Source organism: Plectrocnemia conspersa, unplaced genomic scaffold (assembly GCF_051122295.1).
Source record: "Plectrocnemia conspersa isolate PC_06_02 unplaced genomic scaffold, ASM5112229v1 ptg000001l, whole genome shotgun sequence".
Taxonomy (NCBI): Eukaryota; Metazoa; Arthropoda; class Insecta; order Trichoptera; family Polycentropodidae; genus Plectrocnemia; species Plectrocnemia conspersa.
The window spans coordinates 29,430,352-29,449,028 of NW_028277165.1; the positions used below are offsets into that span (position 1 = coordinate 29,430,352).

Sequence of the window (18,677 nt, forward strand, 5' to 3'; positions counted from 1 at the left end):
AGAGTCATCTGCCGCTAGCTCCGGCACTCAACATTGAACCACCATCCATTAGTATAATTGTAAAAACTGAGTTATAAGCTTAAATTGTATTTAAAATATTTTTTAATGACTCGCCGAAATTGGTGTGAAAAGTGTAACTATTTAAAAAATCTTTAAATTAAAAATAATATATCCATAAAGAGGTTTTTGTTAACTTTTCCTTTATAAATAATTGAAAAAATAATCTAGACTAAGATAATAATTTTAAGAAACTGAAAATGTTGTATATTAAGGTAAACATTTAGGTTAGGTACTTAATATTATAAAAATGTATTACACCCAAAAATTATGTAAGCTTATTAACAAATAAAGAACGTGTTTAATTAATTTATTAAAATGGATGTAGAGAATAGTGAACTTCAAATATCATGCTTTAAGGCAGAGTAGAGTGAATTAGACGATAAAATATTATTTGCAGTAACACTATACTTTTATTGAAAAAGTATAATTGTGTGTGGAGATAAGGGATGACTCAACGATTATTCAAAATACAAATCTCCTGGACGCAACGAGGTAGTGGTATTATACAAATATGTTTGGAACGGGGAAAGACTTTGATTGCAAGGTGTGTATTATTTAGTAGAAGGTATTTTGTAAGAAATATGACAATCTATGGCGTGTTATTGAATCAGTTGTGTCAGTAGTTTTTATTCATGCAATATACTTAAAGCTTAGAAATATCTTTTGTTTTACGTAATATGTACAAACAGCTTACCATAACTGAAAAATAGCTGATGGAATTGTGAAGCAAAAGAAGTGAAGAGACATCCCAAGGCAGCTACCAATCCTCCCATGACAGCTGTAACTCTGGTCGATTTTCGAAGACAACAAGCCACAGTTACAGGCGAGATAAATAAAGCGACGGCAGTTGATAGTGCCCCGAGCCATCCTGAAAAAAAGAACTTGATTAATATTGTATATTATTTAATTTTTAGGGTAATTTATGAACAGCTCTATAAAATATTATTAGAAATATAATATTGATTCATATTTTTTACAGTAAGTATTTGTGTTATTTTGCTAAAAAATAATTCATTTTTTGGTAGGTTTAATTGAAAATTTATTATAAAGTACAATACCCTTCTTAACATATTTTTTTATAATTTTATTTCCCTTTACAATATATCTAGTATACACCAATAAAACGTATTATTTATAAAGAAAGTTTGTGATTTTTTAAAAGCTTTTAACGTTTTTAGATATCATTATATTTAAATCAGTTTTGCTTTTTGTATAATGACATTTTAATAACTTTTCGCTTGGAAAGACATTCATTACTAAAATAATATATTTTAAACTCCTACAACTTTTTTTATTTAATAACCAGTGAGAACTAGTTTCAAATATAATTGACAAGCTTTGATATGTATGTTCATATATACCATTACCATTTAATCTTGCATTTATTAAATATTTTTACATTTATATATTCACATTTAAAGTATTTTTGTTGTTGTTATAAGAACGTGTAAGGTTATTATTACACACTAAAAATAATAAATTTAAATGCATACATACACATTTAACAATCATTAGATCACTCTTCGCGCATCATGCGATCCAAATATATACGGTATACCACATTTTTTTTATAATGAGGAATATTATTATTAAATTTTGTAGTTCAATACACGATTATTTTTCTTCTTCTTTATGTAATGGTATTTATTATTAAAAGACATACAAATTAAAATTTAAAATACGATTACAAATTAATAATAAAATTATGTTTTATTTGGTGTATCATTTACGAATTAACAGTTTTACATAATTATTTTTGTCGAGTTTAGTTTTGATTTATTATCCTGAAAAAATCTATTATTTTAGTAAAAAGTTTGTTATAGACATAGTATTATAAAATATTTTTTATTTTCCCGAATTATTAATAAAATAAATATTCACGCTTTAAAAATAGTTTCACAAACTCAAAGCGATTTACTATAATATATTTATTTAAAATAATAATAATAAGTAGTTGTAAAAATGTACTTTTTAATACGTAATAACGTGGACGTGTTTTCTGTCATGTTTTATGTTTGCTTCTACATTTCAATACAGACAAGTTTCCAAAAGTGCGTGGTAATTCATTGACGTATATAGAGTGAAAATGTTCTTTTACTGCAAGTTGATTGAGTAAATTATCGCTTTTAATTTATTTAATCGTTTTAATTATATAAATAATTAGTTATTTGATTACTGTCATTAGAATAAAACATGTATATTATTTAGATATTTTTCGGCAATGTAATGCGAAGTAAGCTTTGGTACTAAATAAGAAAGGCAGCTATTTCCTGTTCAATGCTACTATTTATTTTTATTGCGTCGGATGCGATCAAGATAAATGACAAACAAAAAAACAAGACGCCATATTGTCGCACTAGTAACACAAACGACACTAATTTATGTTAAAGCGAAGCTTATCGACAAGTCAAATGATATAGTTAAATTTAGTAAATCAATGTTGAATTTTGGGCAAAAAATTGTTCACGGTGCGAGCGACAGCAAGCTCTTAAGCTAGCTAAGCTACTCCCTTTTCTACAGAAATATTACATATATAAATAAACAATATAACACACATAATAGTTATAAACGGATTTTAGGATAGGCATGCATGTTATCTCAGAGGTGTTGAACTAGTTTTGAGGTATGTATCAGGAATTTGGTATGAAGATCAGAAGCACGTGACAGCTGTGTTGAATTTATAGAGGTCACAGTTTGCAAAACCGAGTGAATGTTCAACTCGAACCATGTGAACAATTTGCTTTTAGCATACGTATATAATATATATCCATACACTTTTAGTATATGCACATATATAGTTGTATCTAATCCAGTTTCAAAATAGTCTATAATCTTACTTGAAAGAATAAATAACCATAACTTAAACTATCTCTAGGGAGACATTGATATAAAGTGTGCATCATATAATTGTTGGTATTATTTGCTGTTTTTTTTTATCAAAGCAACGGTGCGGTTAAAGAAGCAGAATTTAAAAGAGAACGGTATATATTTGGCAAAAGATGAGTAACCATAGCAAATTGCCGTATGTCAAAAAATACCTTTTGTTGTCGAGTATATGAAAAAGTATAGTCAAAGGTCACGGACATTCGCGTTTAAAATAATACTTTCTAAGAAAAGTATTGGAATAAAAATGTATTTCAACTTTTCTTTATATTATGTTTAAATTTAGCAATATATTCAATGTATTGTATATATAATATATAAATGTATAGTGTTCAGATCATTCACTAGTAAAATAATAGTTAAATGAGAAAACAGATCAACTCTAACCAACATACATAAGACAACATAGAACTAAAAAATACCATAAGCTGAATTAAAATAGCAGCTTAGAATAATTCTAAAGAATTCACCCATAAGTCAGTAAGTAAAAACTTGGAAAAAATGAAGCAACTTGAGATAAATTTCTGTTCAATTTCCTGATAAATAGGACAATAATCTACCTTATAAAATATCGAAATAATCTTAAAGTTAAATTTAAAAACATTAAGACGTGATACATTTTAAATTGAATAGATAATTTTTTATTTGTTATGAAAAAAGTCCAGAAAATTTATCGCTCCTAAATTTAACCGCCAGCAATTAATAGCTAGCAGTTGAAAGCTACATAAATAGTATATTTAAGGGACAGTTCTTAATATTAAATGATAATAAAATGCAAATATTTGCGTACAAAATTTACATACAATTTATTTTTATTTTTAAATATATTAATTTGAACCACAGTTATAAAAAATTACATTAATTTGGTACACAACATGGTTGATCCATTCGGACAGTTATAGAACACACCGCAGAATCATTTGCATTTATATGGTTCAGAGTATTCATCCTCTTGAATGTGATTAAGCCTAACCTATACTCACATGGCAATAAAATTATTTTCGCGCATGTACTATGGAGATTTTACTGTCCTCCCATTTATGTACGTGAATGGTAACGCATAAATTTAATAGTACACTCAAACGGCGCACAGTGGGGTATTATATAAAAACAATGGCAAAAATATATTTTTTTTTACCGACTTGCGACATTTCTTGCTGACCTGTTAGTAAAAATTTGTGACCGGACGCGTCTTTGGGATAAGTTCTGGATATTTCCATCAGCCAGATGCCGACCGCTTGCTGCAATCCATGAACTAAAGTCACCGCTGCGGTGGCTGTTGTCAACACCACCCAACCCCATCCTCCCTCCGGATAATAGTGTTGTCTGATGGTATTGTGAACGCAATCGCCAGAATGCGCAGACGAAGACCTTTGATAAACCTGTTCAAACCATTTTACATTTCGCTTTACGTCCTATTATTATAGTCGTTCACAAGATCATATAAATAGACACAGAGTGCATAAACGGTAAACAATGACCATTGAACGATGCACGTTTCACCGCCTGTTTTGAATACATTGTACAAATAAGATACTCATACGTGTAGATTATAAAAAATTATAAAAAATACTGAAAAGAATGACGATAAGTGAAATATTTTATTTTTTTAATAGCAATAATTCACGTTAATCAATATTTAAAAACCAAGAAGTTGAGTGTCCGGTACTCGCACACTCTATAGCTTCGGTATCTCACGACAGTGAGAAAAGAAAATAACAATATTGTATTGTAAATACTCAGGCAGGCCTCAAAGATTCGCTAGAACGTCACGTTAAAGAAAAAGTCTGTATAGAGGAAGTATTCGAGAACTATAATCATATAATAAAATTTCATGAACGTCAATGTTCCATTTATGTTGATTATGTAAGTTTAACTAAATAACAGTTTAAACTAGAAGCATTGTATCCGGTTTTAAGCTAACTTTTATTACTATACCTATCAAAATAAACCTACAATACTCAGTGCGATTTTTTAATAAATTATTGCTAGCTATTATTAGCAAGTATATTAAATGATTTACAATTGATATTGAAAAAACTTTTTTAACATTTTAATTCGTTTTTTATTGACGTATTATTAAAATATAAATTAGAAGAGAAACTAATAAAAAATAATAAAATATAATTAATTACCATAACAGATTTATCATTCAATGTAACATAAAATCAATTCCATTTCCTATGTTAGTTTAAGGGCTAATCGGATAAATTGTGTCAAAGCCTCCCCAAACGTGACCTAATAGTGTTGTTACTCTGAACGATAACAAGGGATACATCTGCGACACGAAAATAAAAAGGAGATGCTTTGTCCTCCGATGACCCAAATACATTCTGGGTACTCCCCCCTGGAATAATTCCATTTTCCGTTTATGGGATGCGCCTCTTCTTTATTGGTTAAAATAAATCAAATTGCATGGCGAAACTGAAGTAAACATGCCTATTTCAGCCCCCCTTTCGAAATTTATGGTCCTAGTATTCGAGGGGCAGTACATAATTTTCTGACCATTTTTTTAAGATCGGATTCTGAATCATATTATTTTATTGTGTCATCAGATGTATGGTGAACATTTATTAGCGATTCGATTTTTTTTAAATCAAATATATTCATAGGTTGATCATAATATTTTTTAATCCATTGATCGCTTGAAATACTGTCAAAACATCAAAACATTCTGTCAAAAGATTAATATTAAAAGCCGCTGCTTACTAATTGATCATCAATCAATCATACATATATGTAAAATGAACAAAATTATCCTATATTCATAAAAATATGCAGTTGAAGTCACAAAAGTTAATATATAAGAACCGAAATAACTTTATAAGAAGTATATATACGGGTAGTAACTATACTTTTTCATATAAATATACTGTGAATTAATGTGATTTGTGTATATCTCCGCGAATCAGGAAACGCAAAATTAAAGATATATTGAAGCAAGGAGATTAATCTGAAAGCTATTGAATATACCCCGGGATACGCAATTTGTGCTTCCCAAAATATAATTTAGAAAATAGCAAAATAATTTATAGCTAAGGTGGACAAGCTGAGTTATGATCTCAGATTGTCTTCATTGTGATCGGGAGCTAAAGATAAATCGTTAAAGGCGATGTAAAAGTTTCTTTGTGATTCGTCACTGTCACCGTATAGGCCCAAATTTTTTTTAAGATAATATAATAATATTCTTAGCTTTGGTCTGTAGGATCATTGCTTAATACGTTTCAAGTAAACTATTTTGAATATATCTCACCGCCCAAGCGGTTGCGTTTCACAAAGAAACGTTGGTAAAACACACCGTAAAATTTGTCATGAAGAGCGGTAAGGGCAGATTTTATTTTGTTGCAATTGTATGTTTGCGCCTGAGTGGGGCCAACATATACAACATTAGTATAAAGATAAATAGTTTTAAATATTTCAAACCATTAATTTAGTAAATATCGCCCAATATATTATCACACTTGAAATAGTTGAGCATTAGAATACCTTATTGCAAATATTTTTTGTTAATTTATATTAGATCCATGTAATAATTAGCAGTGATATAAATTTATTATGATACCATATTTTCCATCAAATCAAAATAAAAAAAATATTCATTTTGCTCTACGTAGACAATACACGAAAAAGACTAAGAACAGAGTAAAAGAGGCCAAAAAATTATGGACTACCCCTTGTATTTACAAGACTATAGCATAGTCAGAGATATTATTTATTTTTATTTCATTGGACACATTAGGGTCATTTGCTTTATGAAAATATTTTGCTTCTTTGATGGTTAATGCCAAAACTTGCACATTCAATTTGCTGCGAATCTTGGCGTATACGACCTTTTGTATTTGCTCTTCCAGAGTTTTGTCTCGACGTCTCGCCGGTGAGTTTTCTTCGTTTTGGATGAATCCAGGAAAGTTCAGTTCCGGAAAGTCCAACTCGCAAGAAGGAATGTCGCCGCTGGTGGCCAGTCCTGAGTCTTCGGCCAAGGCTGATATTTGCCGGAAGAAGTGATGTTCAGAATCCGGCGAGTGCATTTTTGAAGTGACACAAATGATTCGTCACATCTTAGAGAAAAAATCACGTACTGTTTAATAAAGAGCACAAAAGAATCATCTTCAACATTTCACTGTATTTTTTAATCACATTAGTCAATAAACTTTTTTACAACCATCTGATACCAGAAACGATCTTGATTAATTCAAATTAATAAAATAGAGCAAAACATCTTTATTCTTTTAAACCCTAAACATTAAACAATATTTTTATCTTAAAGACATTTTTGCGATTTATATTAAAATGCATTTTCATTCGATCATCTTAGATAAGGTAATCCTAGAATTTTTTGATCTTTTGAATAAATATCAAGGTTAATTAATTAAATTCATATTTGATAATAATTTTGTACGAAAAAAAGTATCATTAAGAACTTCAAAGTAGGGAAAATGAATATTATTAAAAAAAAGTTCACTTAATAAATGTAAAAATTACGATACAGTAATAAAGTACATTATAGACACAAATGCATAATTTGATTAACGTAATTTCAGTATGGTTAAATATAGTAGCAAGTTTAGAAGGATTTCTCAGGTTTATCAATTAAACCAACATTAAACAATGCTTACAAATGTGAAAATTTAAATATTATATTAATAAATCATGAGCACCCGTGACAAAGTCTGTTTCGGTTTGTAATATACAAAGATGGGTTCTAAACGTTTATGACGAAAAGGTTTTTTTTGTTAAAATGTGACATCGTCGCGAGAAAATTATTTTTGCAGATTAAATCAAAGTACCCGACATTAATCAGCAAGATTAAAAGTATTCGTCGAAAATTTACTGAGAAAGAATAGCACGTGCATTCGGCATTGTCATTTAAACGGATGCTCTTAATCTGTTTTCATTGGCAACACATTTTTTTATAAAACTCGCTACCTTTTTGTAATTAAATAATGAAAAAAACAAAATTTTAAGAAATTTTGTTTTTGTAGATATTATTAAGTAATGTTATGGTCCTCTCCAAGTGAAAAATAATCTGAAATGGGTATTCATTTTTTTTTGTTTTCAGCTTACGTCACCAAATATGATTGGAGTAACAATGCATTTTTCACAAAGTAAATATAGTACTTTATATACAAGTGTCTATTGTTTAGTTTAACGTATTCTTAAAAGGTTTGTTGTGCATTTTTTGCGCCATTTTTCACGTTGTATATATTATAGTATTCAGAATTAGCATTGTGCTCGCGTTCGCAATAAAGCTCTGTTTTATTGAAAATTTTCATATAATACGTAACGTCGCTCTTTACTCTTTAGAGAAGCAGGACAAAAAATGACTCATGAATATAAATTGCGCGATCGTAAGGGAAGAAGAAAAAAATCGGCAAGCGTCCTTCGAGAAATGTTTATAATCTAGAGATTTGGAAAGCGCCGATGTTGCCGGAAAAAAATAATAATGGACGTTCTCGGTCATTGTCTACATTGTCGAGCCGAGATCGTATCGCAAAATTTGTGCGATCGATATTTTAACTTCGGATATGACTTTGCAAATATTGAGTATTCGAGATTTAATTCGGAACGAACGCCACGCGCGCACAGTGGTCTATTTTATGAGTTTACGGAAGCAAATATTTACGCAATATAAATGTTAATTTCGACTAAGCTATACATTTATGCGCTAAAAAGCATTTAATAATTTAATTGCTTGCTGAACTCGTTTTTATATATTTTTATATAAATATAAAAAAATTACGCTCATTCATTTAGAAGCGATGAATAATCTGAGATGTAATTTAAACTCTCAGATTTGCGATAGAGTTAAAAGCATAAAGATTTATCCCAAAGTGTTCTAGCGTAAAGCATAATTCAGGAAACTTTTATTAAGTGATCCAAGTTGGATGATAAACTCGAATTTTATGAATTTGTGGACAAACAGAAGATAATATTAGATAATACAATTTTGATAATTTTTAAGATAACTTTTGTTACAATATGTTAATATAAAAACGGAAGCAGAAATAATTTATTAAATTATGATTCTTATGGTGGTGTCCCATTTTAACAAAGAAGCCCATTTTTTCTTAAGTCTAAGAAAAAATGGATAATTATTTTTCATTATATATTATCTACTACAAGACGATAAAATTTGTTAGGAAAAAGCTTCTTATCATATTTAATTTAACTGCACTTTAGTTAAAATTAACCACACATTTTTTTTGTAAAGGTCAATAGCCTTCGAGTAAATTATTGTTCTAACATATCGTTTATTAATTCAGTCATCCATAGCGTGTTTGGGGGTCTGAAAGAATGTTTTGATGAGGGTCTTTAATCCTCTATCTCGGAGACCATTTCGTCCCCGTTTTATCGGATCTTGTGGCTTGTTCTGTCGCCCCTTAGCCAGTCAATCAATCACAGGCTGAGGCTATTAAGGCACATTTCGGTGTCAATTTACAGCCGGAAAAGCGGCATTCTGTACACGATCTCTTAAAAACAAAATGGGGCAAGAAAACTTTTGGGCCATTAAGTTTGCTCGCGAATTAAAAATGACTATAAAAAATATAAATCCGGCAATTTGGCAAACACTTAATTTATAATTATAATACAGATCGAAAAGTATTTGTATTGGCTATAATTTTATTCTGTATTATAATAAAAAATATTGCTTATAATTTATTTATGTATTATAATTTAACTCGCGAAAAACTGCAATTTAATTTAATTGAAATATTTTAATTTTATAACCGTACCATCGCTAAGCGGGGTATACTTAAACCCCATTTAAATATTTTTATTTTTTAACCGTACCATCCCTAAGCGGGGTACACTTGAGCCTCATTTAGATATTTTTATTTTTAGCGTACCATCCCTAAGTGGGGTACACTTTAACCCCATTTAAAAAAAAAGTTGTTTTTTTCTAACGCTTGTAAAATCTATGTTTATTAAGATGAATATATAAATTTGATAAATCAGTTTTTGGTATATTTTTACGAAAATAAAAAAATCTAATTATTTAAGATATTTTTTTCCACATATAAAACTGTATGCTTAAGTTTCGATAACATAAAAAATAAAATTTAAAGTAACAATCAAGTTAATATAATTAATTAAGGTGTAATCATAAATTTTTCCACTTATAACTTTGTTATATACAAAAAAATATGTGTTATCTTTTCTAGTATTATTTATAAGATTTTCACATCTTTATCTGGATTTTTTAATAAGGGTGTGAACATAAATTTTGACACTTTGGTATTATTTTGTTATACCTGAAGAAACAAATAAAATAAGTGCTATTTTTTCTAGTATTATTTCTAAGATAATCACATAGTAATCATGATTTTTCTAACCTAATTATAAAGTAAAGTAGTACTTCGCATATTTAGGATTTTAAAGAATAAAGATGTTTTGGTGATCCGTCTGAATCTTAAAAGCTTACAATAATAATTAAGTTAAATTGTGTAAATGTGATTCGAGATTTGACTTGAAGAAAAATTACTTATATGACTAGAAAATATAAATAGTTATAAAAAAAATAAATATACATATGTACATAATATAGGATACATAAATATCTTTAGTTTTTTAATTATTGTGTAATAAATACAAAAAATATTATATTTAAATAATAATTAAATTGATCTTGGATCTAAAATGAAGCTGATCGTGTAACTGTGATTTAAGAATTGACTTTAAATAAGAACATCTTAATATTTTGTTAATAGTGAATCGAATGTGATTCATTTACAGATTAAATTATATTTATTATAAAAATAACTTATAAACAATATATAAAAAATGATTATTTTTGATGTATCAAATTATTGTATTGAAAATATGTAAAAACTGGTGTACACATGTATGAATATAAATCATAATTAAGGTTACAACTCCAACAAAAAAAATCTTACAGCAAGATATAAGCTGGCTATTGAACATCTCATGATTCATGAATTGAATTGAAGTTAATACATTGAGAGAAAAATTACCTTTAGGACTGAAAGCCATATTTTCTTATAAAAATGTAAGTTGTGTCAGATTTAAATATTTAATAAATCAGCCATGTTATATAATGAAAAGCCTTAACATAATATTGCTTACTTGCTTTTTCATAATCAGTAAAATTTATTATAATTTTTAAAATCCCGAGAACATTTTTATTATATTTATTTCGATTAACCCCTATGCTATAAAAGTGGAAAGTAAACTAAAGCCAAGAAAAATACAAATCTTCATGGGGCGTAGGCAGAATTCGTAAGAAGGACACAAACCACAACTTAACTGTCGATCGTAAAAAGTAATGAAGTTCCTTATCGGAATTTACTCTAGTTACCGCGATTTTGAGAGGTTGTAAAAAAATAACCGCACTGTAAAATCATACACTCCTTACATATTAATTCACAAAATCATTAAAGATTCACCACAATTGTTAATCACAATCTATATTTAATATCACACACATTTATATATTAATCACACAGAGTTACGTTCGCAGTTAAATCGCGAGTTAACCGACAACGTAGAGTTACGACACAGATCCGTAGAGACGTTTTGTCTCGTTGGTGTCCAAGTGACGTCTAAAAGGCATTCCGTAGTATCATATATACTCACGAAGCCTTGTACTACTAAGGTTTTACATACACACGCACAAACAAGATCTACAAACACAAATACACCAAAATATTGAAAAAGTTTCAGGCGCCTTTTTCATCGTTACGAACTTTATGAAATTGGTAAATGTTTTTTATTATCGGAATTATTAAATAATATTTTTTTAATGGAAAAAATAAATAAAACTCTCAGTCATTGCTTAATAAAAGGGTTAATTGCGCAGATATGCTAAGAATATTTATAAGAACGTAATGGAATGCTTCAGATTGTGTGCTGCCGACATATAATATTTTGAGCTGTCTTTAAGGTATTAAGTGCATTGATATTCGATCTTTTCGATAATGGGTTGTTAGAAAAATGAAGTATTTTTAAAGCTCTTTGCTTAAGTAATGTCATATTTTATTTAAATATTATAAGTTTTACACACAATACATTTTTTAGTATATTTTTATAATATCATAATCGAGGTTAAATAAACTGTAACCTAATAGTAGTTTAATGAAGTATTTTAAAATATTATGATCTATGAAAATTCCAAATAAAAAATATTATAATAAAGATGATTAAAAATTGAGTAAGAGGAAAGCAAAAGGTTATTATATTCTAGTCTGGCTCAACTCAACAGTAAGATAACTTAGAAAGTCGCCTACTCTGTGCCAGGTGAGTAACGAAAATATTGACACTACTTTAGTATTATATATATTATTATTTAATATATAGTTTGGCATTAATTTTTTATAAATTATGGAATATACCAATAAATATTAAATAAGTCATTTTAAATATTATTTATAGCAACATACAATTCACATATGTATATAGACGCATAGACGTATCGAATCCAACTTATTAAATATTTCTGCAGTAAGACACAAATAACATTCTATAGGTATTTTTAAAACTTGAGAATTGTATTTTTACATTTTGTCCCAAGTTTAAATCGTATTATTGTATCTATTATATACAATAACAATAAAATTACCATGCAAATTAGGATTTGCGATTCAAAACCATACGGATGTATCACAGAAGACAAATAGTATTAGGTGCTATGATTTAAGTGGGTTTAAACATACTATATAGCCCATCTGAAATGCTCCAAATTTATTTAATAATACATTCATAAGCCACATGAGTAATAAAAACACATAAAATCATATATTTACGAACCGTGTTTTACGACCGGTTGTTCGGCAAGTGATTAATTCACTGCCGGCCGACTCAAAGCATCACTTGGGATCCTTTGACCTGTGACGAACACGTTGCACACGAATACATTTTTTCATTATTGTAATAAAAAAAAAACTATCCTGACATTAGCCACCGACATCAGTATGAGATTTATAAGTAGAAAGCATATTAGCACAATGAGCACAATTCTACATTTGTGCTTAGCAAGCTCGTTAAAAATCTGAATAGTTTGAGCAAGAAGAGCGTTTTTAAGCGGTGACGTCCTGGTCGCGACGGTCAAGAATAAGGGACGCAATCACAGCTCTCTAGTGCACTCAAAAGTTTGCAGCCGAATCACCCCTAACTAAGCATTTGTTGTTTATCGTTTTCATGTACTCAATTAAGTGTTTTGCTATTGTGGATATATATTTTTTAGCGCATTCAGTTTAAGAAATACGGTTTTTCCATCGCGAAAATCCCGTCCCTAAGCAAGAACCGTTCGGGGCGGTTTGTCCGCTAGCTACGGCACTGCAATAAGAAGTACGTCGCTTCTCTGCAATTCCAAACAATAAAGCCATATCCGAGGATGCTATGAACTAGTGTATAGTACAGAGCCCGTTTCGCCAATGAATTTTTAAAGTGACACGCGCTCCGCACAATTGAGTTGAGCATCCATGACACCTTATCATGATCGTGTACTTTTTTGATGTATATGCAAATTTAATTAGCAGGCCTTAAAAGTATTTCTTTTTAAAACAACTTTGCCTAAACTCTAAAATAATTTCGCAAGGGAAGGGGATATGGAAAATGTGATATAATTTGATCTTATTGCCATGACACACATAATTAACTTGGGCATAGAGATTTATATTATGTGTCTTGACGGACCGAATCGTACTGAATAATATACGATAATGTCACTTCTATATTAAAAAAAACATTTTAATTATAAATGTAAAGAAACAAAAAGACATATATTAGTCTTGAAATAAATTTGTTTCGTTTTTAACGTTTGTTTTATGAAATACAACAATACTATTCTCATGATTTTATTAAACATTTTTTATCGCTTTGTTTTTATAAAACACATAAAAAATTATCTATAGGTTCTCAAAACAATTTTAACAATAACAATATATATGTAAGTGGCAGTTTTACGCTATGCTACGAGTCCTTAACTTCGCGCTTTGCGCTCATAATTTCGCGCTTCTTACTCGAAATATCGCGCTTTGTGCTAGAAAGGTTGATTTTTTGCCAATATAACTTATAATTTATTATTTAGCTCAATTATTTGTATTTATTTATTATAAATAATTAAATAAATGCATTAAAACATTTTCCAATAAATTATTGTATTGATTGCAATTATTAAAAATTATAGTATCTTGTTAGTATGTAATTATATGAAAAAATATTATGGATAATAATATTATATTATTTCCACAACTTTCTTTTTATCTTATATATCTTATAAAAAATCGGAAAATATAATCGGTTTCACTTTAATTTAATTTATGATAATAATGTGAGTGATATTTATTGGTGTTTATTAATTAATTTATCGATCTTTCTTATGTGGAAATAGCCTACAGTCGTTATTGACCATCCGTGCTATAATTTACTACTGGTGCCATATTTGGAACGTACTGAGAACCGTTATAAGTCACATAGCCAATAACCGATAAGTCACAGTGTTGGAAATTTTTGGTCCAACATAATGTATAATTTGCGCTCATATCCGCGACATGCCTAATGGTAAGATTTTTTGTCATCTCCAATTATATTAGAAGATACGTTTCAAAACGGTAATTTCCATAAATTAAGCGCAGTCATGGAGAACGAGCACTTTTTTATGCGTATAATAATATGTCGATCGACGACCCGTCGAGCAAATCTGACGCGTGAATCGCTTTGTCGTCTGAAAGTTAAGTAGATATATGTGTTTTTGTGATGTATAACAAATGTATTTGCTTATCTTATTTGGAGCAACAATTTGATTAATCTTCAAACGGGATGTTAATCGCCAAACGCATGCAAAAAAGTCACTAATGGATATTATTATAAACTTTGCTATCTGACACGGGCACTTATTTAACTTATTACTAATTTAATAAGAAAATATTATTATTTTTGATTAATAATAAAATAAATTATTCAATATCAACACTGTAGATTATTGGTGAGAGAATAAGGATATTATCAATTGAAAGATAGAGGAGTCATTCCATACGAAAACAAAGATGATTTAAAACGCCTTGAAAGGTTGAAATTTTAGAGACAAAATTAAATTTAGTTGTATGTAGTACCGAATCGATAATCAATTTAAGTTTAAGAGATTTATATACTACGTCTTAGAAACATTTATGGTGGAATAGATTGATATAAAGAAGTCGAAGCTCCATTGGAAAGATAAACACGTTGAAAAGAACGTCTGGATGCACTTCGATGGTTTCTCGAGAAAATTTTTCTCGTCTGTTTATATCTTAGCTCGACTTTATTTTGCTTAGATAAGCAACGTCTTTATATGCACACTATTGTGAATAAAAAGTTAAATATTTGCTTTTATATTATACATATTATTCATTTACTGTATACATATTTATTTAAGGTTTGCAAAAATAAATATTTTTAAAAATCTAGTTTTATCACAATTACGAGATACTACTATTTTATTTTTAATTTTGAAACTAATTTTATTTGAAGCTTCTTGAAAAATAAATTATGCAAAAATATGTGTACTTTTGGAAAAAAATTGTATCATTGATATGGCAAATATCAATTATACGATTAATATTTCTTTGTAATTGAATCATTTTAAGAAGTAATACCTATGTATGCCACTTCTTCATTAGAATCGTTAAGACTACATAGCAAAAGAAAACTTTTGTCGCGAATACGTGCTGAAAGCGTGATGGCTCAAACAATGCAAATAACCAAACAAGTGTATTTGTCACACTGATTTAGAAGCATTGGGCAAATCACCATTAACAAAGGCAAGTCGGTATCTATTCAAAGAAATGCTATATTATAATAACAACTGGTAACAAACCGGTAGAATTTATTGTCATGGATTAAAAATGACCCACGACAGCGTTGCTGATTTTATAGCTGCTAAATTTATGGCCAATGATTAAGAAATCGTTTATATAAAAAAAAGTATCAAACAAAAACAATTTGTTTCAACCCCCGAAATCATTGCATTGGCCTAAACGTAAAAAGTAGAAAAAGAAAAAGCACCACCGCAATTTATAAACAGACAGAAACTTACATTATATACTTCCGATTTGAGATTCACGAGAGTTCAAGCGAACTCGCATGAAGCGGAGCTACGTTAAGCATCGACAGAGACCGCGGAAGCAGCCGCTTATCACTTCACGTTATACCTGGTCTATCTACGAAGTCCGAAATCCAAAGTTTAACCCGATATTCTATTAGAATTCTATGAGATGCAGACAATACTACAAGATTATCACGTATCTATAGTAGTTTTACTAATTGTTGCAAATTTAAAAATAATTTATATAATCAATACTTTTTCACTTCACATCAAATAGACACGTTACTTCAAGGTTCGCACAAAATTATACGAAATGGCAATAAGATCATCCATGACTTATATATAAAAAATTAAAAGCTTAGAATCATGTAATATGATATTAAAACTAAATTATAAAACGTATAAATGTTCAAATTAGTTTAAGATAGTTTTCATATTTGGGATAATATTAACACGTTACCACCGCTAACGCCACGGTGGCGTCCTCTGACGAATGTGATTTCATTATCAAAAATATGTATTATATGGCAATATACATTCACATATTATCGATATGTGATAAAAATATATTTTATTCACTATTTTCGACAAAAGAACGTCATTTGAAAATGTCGTAAATTTGGCACATATAAATTAGATTTAAATAATATTTTTCACATAAATAAACTTGAAATCATCGACATTATACTTTTAGAAGGTCAACAACAACAACAAACGACCATGACCTTCGTGTCACTCTGTGTCATTAAAATAAATCGAACGAGAGATGGATATTCTAAAAATAAACAAACACACTTGCATTAAAATAATTGTAATAAGAGATAGATATTTTAAAAATAGACAAATTGTCAACCTTTGATAAAAAATATTTTTTTTTGTAATCGGAGATGCACAACATTTTGTGTTTTTAATCCACGAAGCATGACCTTCGACCTGTCTGGATGCATTTTCAAATATTTAAAAAACACCAGTAGTTTGTCGATAGTTGTCGTAAACGGGCGTCGTGTACACTGTGTTTCGTTACATTTTTTCGAATAAGTGCTTTCGTTCATGTTTTTTATAATAATATCCCTTTCGATGTTTTTAATTAGCAGTGCATTATAAAGTGATTTCAATTCATTTTAATTACCAGTGTAATTTGGTGTATGTGTTAGAATTAAGCAGTGTATAATTAAGATTAGTGTTTATAATAGTGCATCAGAACCTTTAGAAATAAAAAGCACACGAATTGTGTTTACACGGCGTGGCGCTGGCGTCCATTACCGACGCGCCACCGACGCCGACGCTGACGCGCCCCCCACTACCCGCCACGCCGAAGCCGCGGGCCCGCAAGGACAAGGTAGTGTCTTTGTAATTTTCTGTGTCTTTCGAATACAGTTAACCCTTTGTGCTCGTAAGTCGACAATGTGTCGACATCCGAGTGTATTCCAAGCCTTGCACTCGTACGTCGAAAAAAAATTCAATGCATTTATTGGCTTTGTGTTCCAGCTAATTATGCCAATTTAAATTTATTAATGGTAAAAAACCTTCTGGTAAACACATTTTAGTAATATTGGATTTTTAACACGCGCAAATAACTCAATAATCTTCAATTTACGAGTGTAAGTTTATTGTAAATTTTTTCATCGGAACATGGCCGGCCCCGTTCGGTGTTAAGACCGCAAAACGCGATACGTTGTCAATGATTGCTATTAAAGTGATTTTTTCCTTCAAAGGGTATCTATATTTTTGTGATATGGGATGAAACGGGATCATATGCTCTAATTGTGCATAATTGTTACTTCATATTGTGTGACTGTTATGAAATAAAACGATTAGAAAAAAAGAGCGAGATGCAAGCAGAGCTCGCTATTGCGCTCTCACTCTTAAAATGAGCGATTGACAACTATCGACCTGCGTATCGACATTTTTAGCGGCAACTCAAATAATAATATTAGTCTTTTCGAGCTAGTAAATTACTAACAATTAGTAATCTGTGTTTTAATAATTATAAATACATATATTGATTTATTTTTACAAATTATCCATATAATAATGGATGTATAAGGAAGTGACGATGAATTTGATATTAACCGTGTTATTATTACTGTGACAGTAATAGTAGTAGGAATGATATCTGACCACTTGGTGCGCAAAGTAAATATTATTAACCTAATATAATACCTCTGCACCAAGAAATCCATTTACTGTCCAGATACCCAGAGACCCGAAACTATAGAATAATATATCATAATTATTATTTATAATCTAATAAAAATATTATTTCTAAAACAAGTTTATATATGACCTGGATTTTAGATATCTATGTCCGATGTTCCTACTGACAATGAGGATACTGGGAATTCAAGTGATAGTGACCATGACCCTTTTGGTCAATTGGGGGATCGTGCACGTGTCATGGCACTTGAGAGTGATTCTGTGGATTCAGAATAAGGCAAGGATATTACCCTTGATTGGAATGACAATGATCCACACAGACAAAACGAAATATTAATATTTTTAAATGTTGAATATAAAAATAGAAATTACTATATCTAATTTGGATTAATATAAAAAATATATAATCCATACTGGTATAGCCTTTCCAAGATGTTTTTTTAGTAACAGCCATCGTTTTCATACTTGGAAATGTATCCTTATATAACTAAACTAGAAATCAATCAAACTGTACGCTAGCAGCAATGTGTGAAAT

At 29.5% G+C, this 18,677-nt stretch overlaps 1 protein-coding gene across 7 annotated transcripts in view; it reads right to left on the reverse strand.

Moving 5' to 3' along the window:
• Positions 1-18,677, reverse strand: part of LOC148239552 (monocarboxylate transporter 12-like) — a 192,603-nt gene that overhangs the window by 3,688 nt on the left and 170,238 nt on the right. For all 7 annotated transcript variants that reach the window (XM_088197217.1, XM_088197210.1, XM_088197201.1 and 4 more), the window contains exon 3: positions 755-928. In XM_088197217.1, the coding sequence (XP_088053343.1) occupies positions 755-928 (174 nt within the window). The remainder of the gene's footprint in view (positions 1-754; positions 929-18,677) is intronic.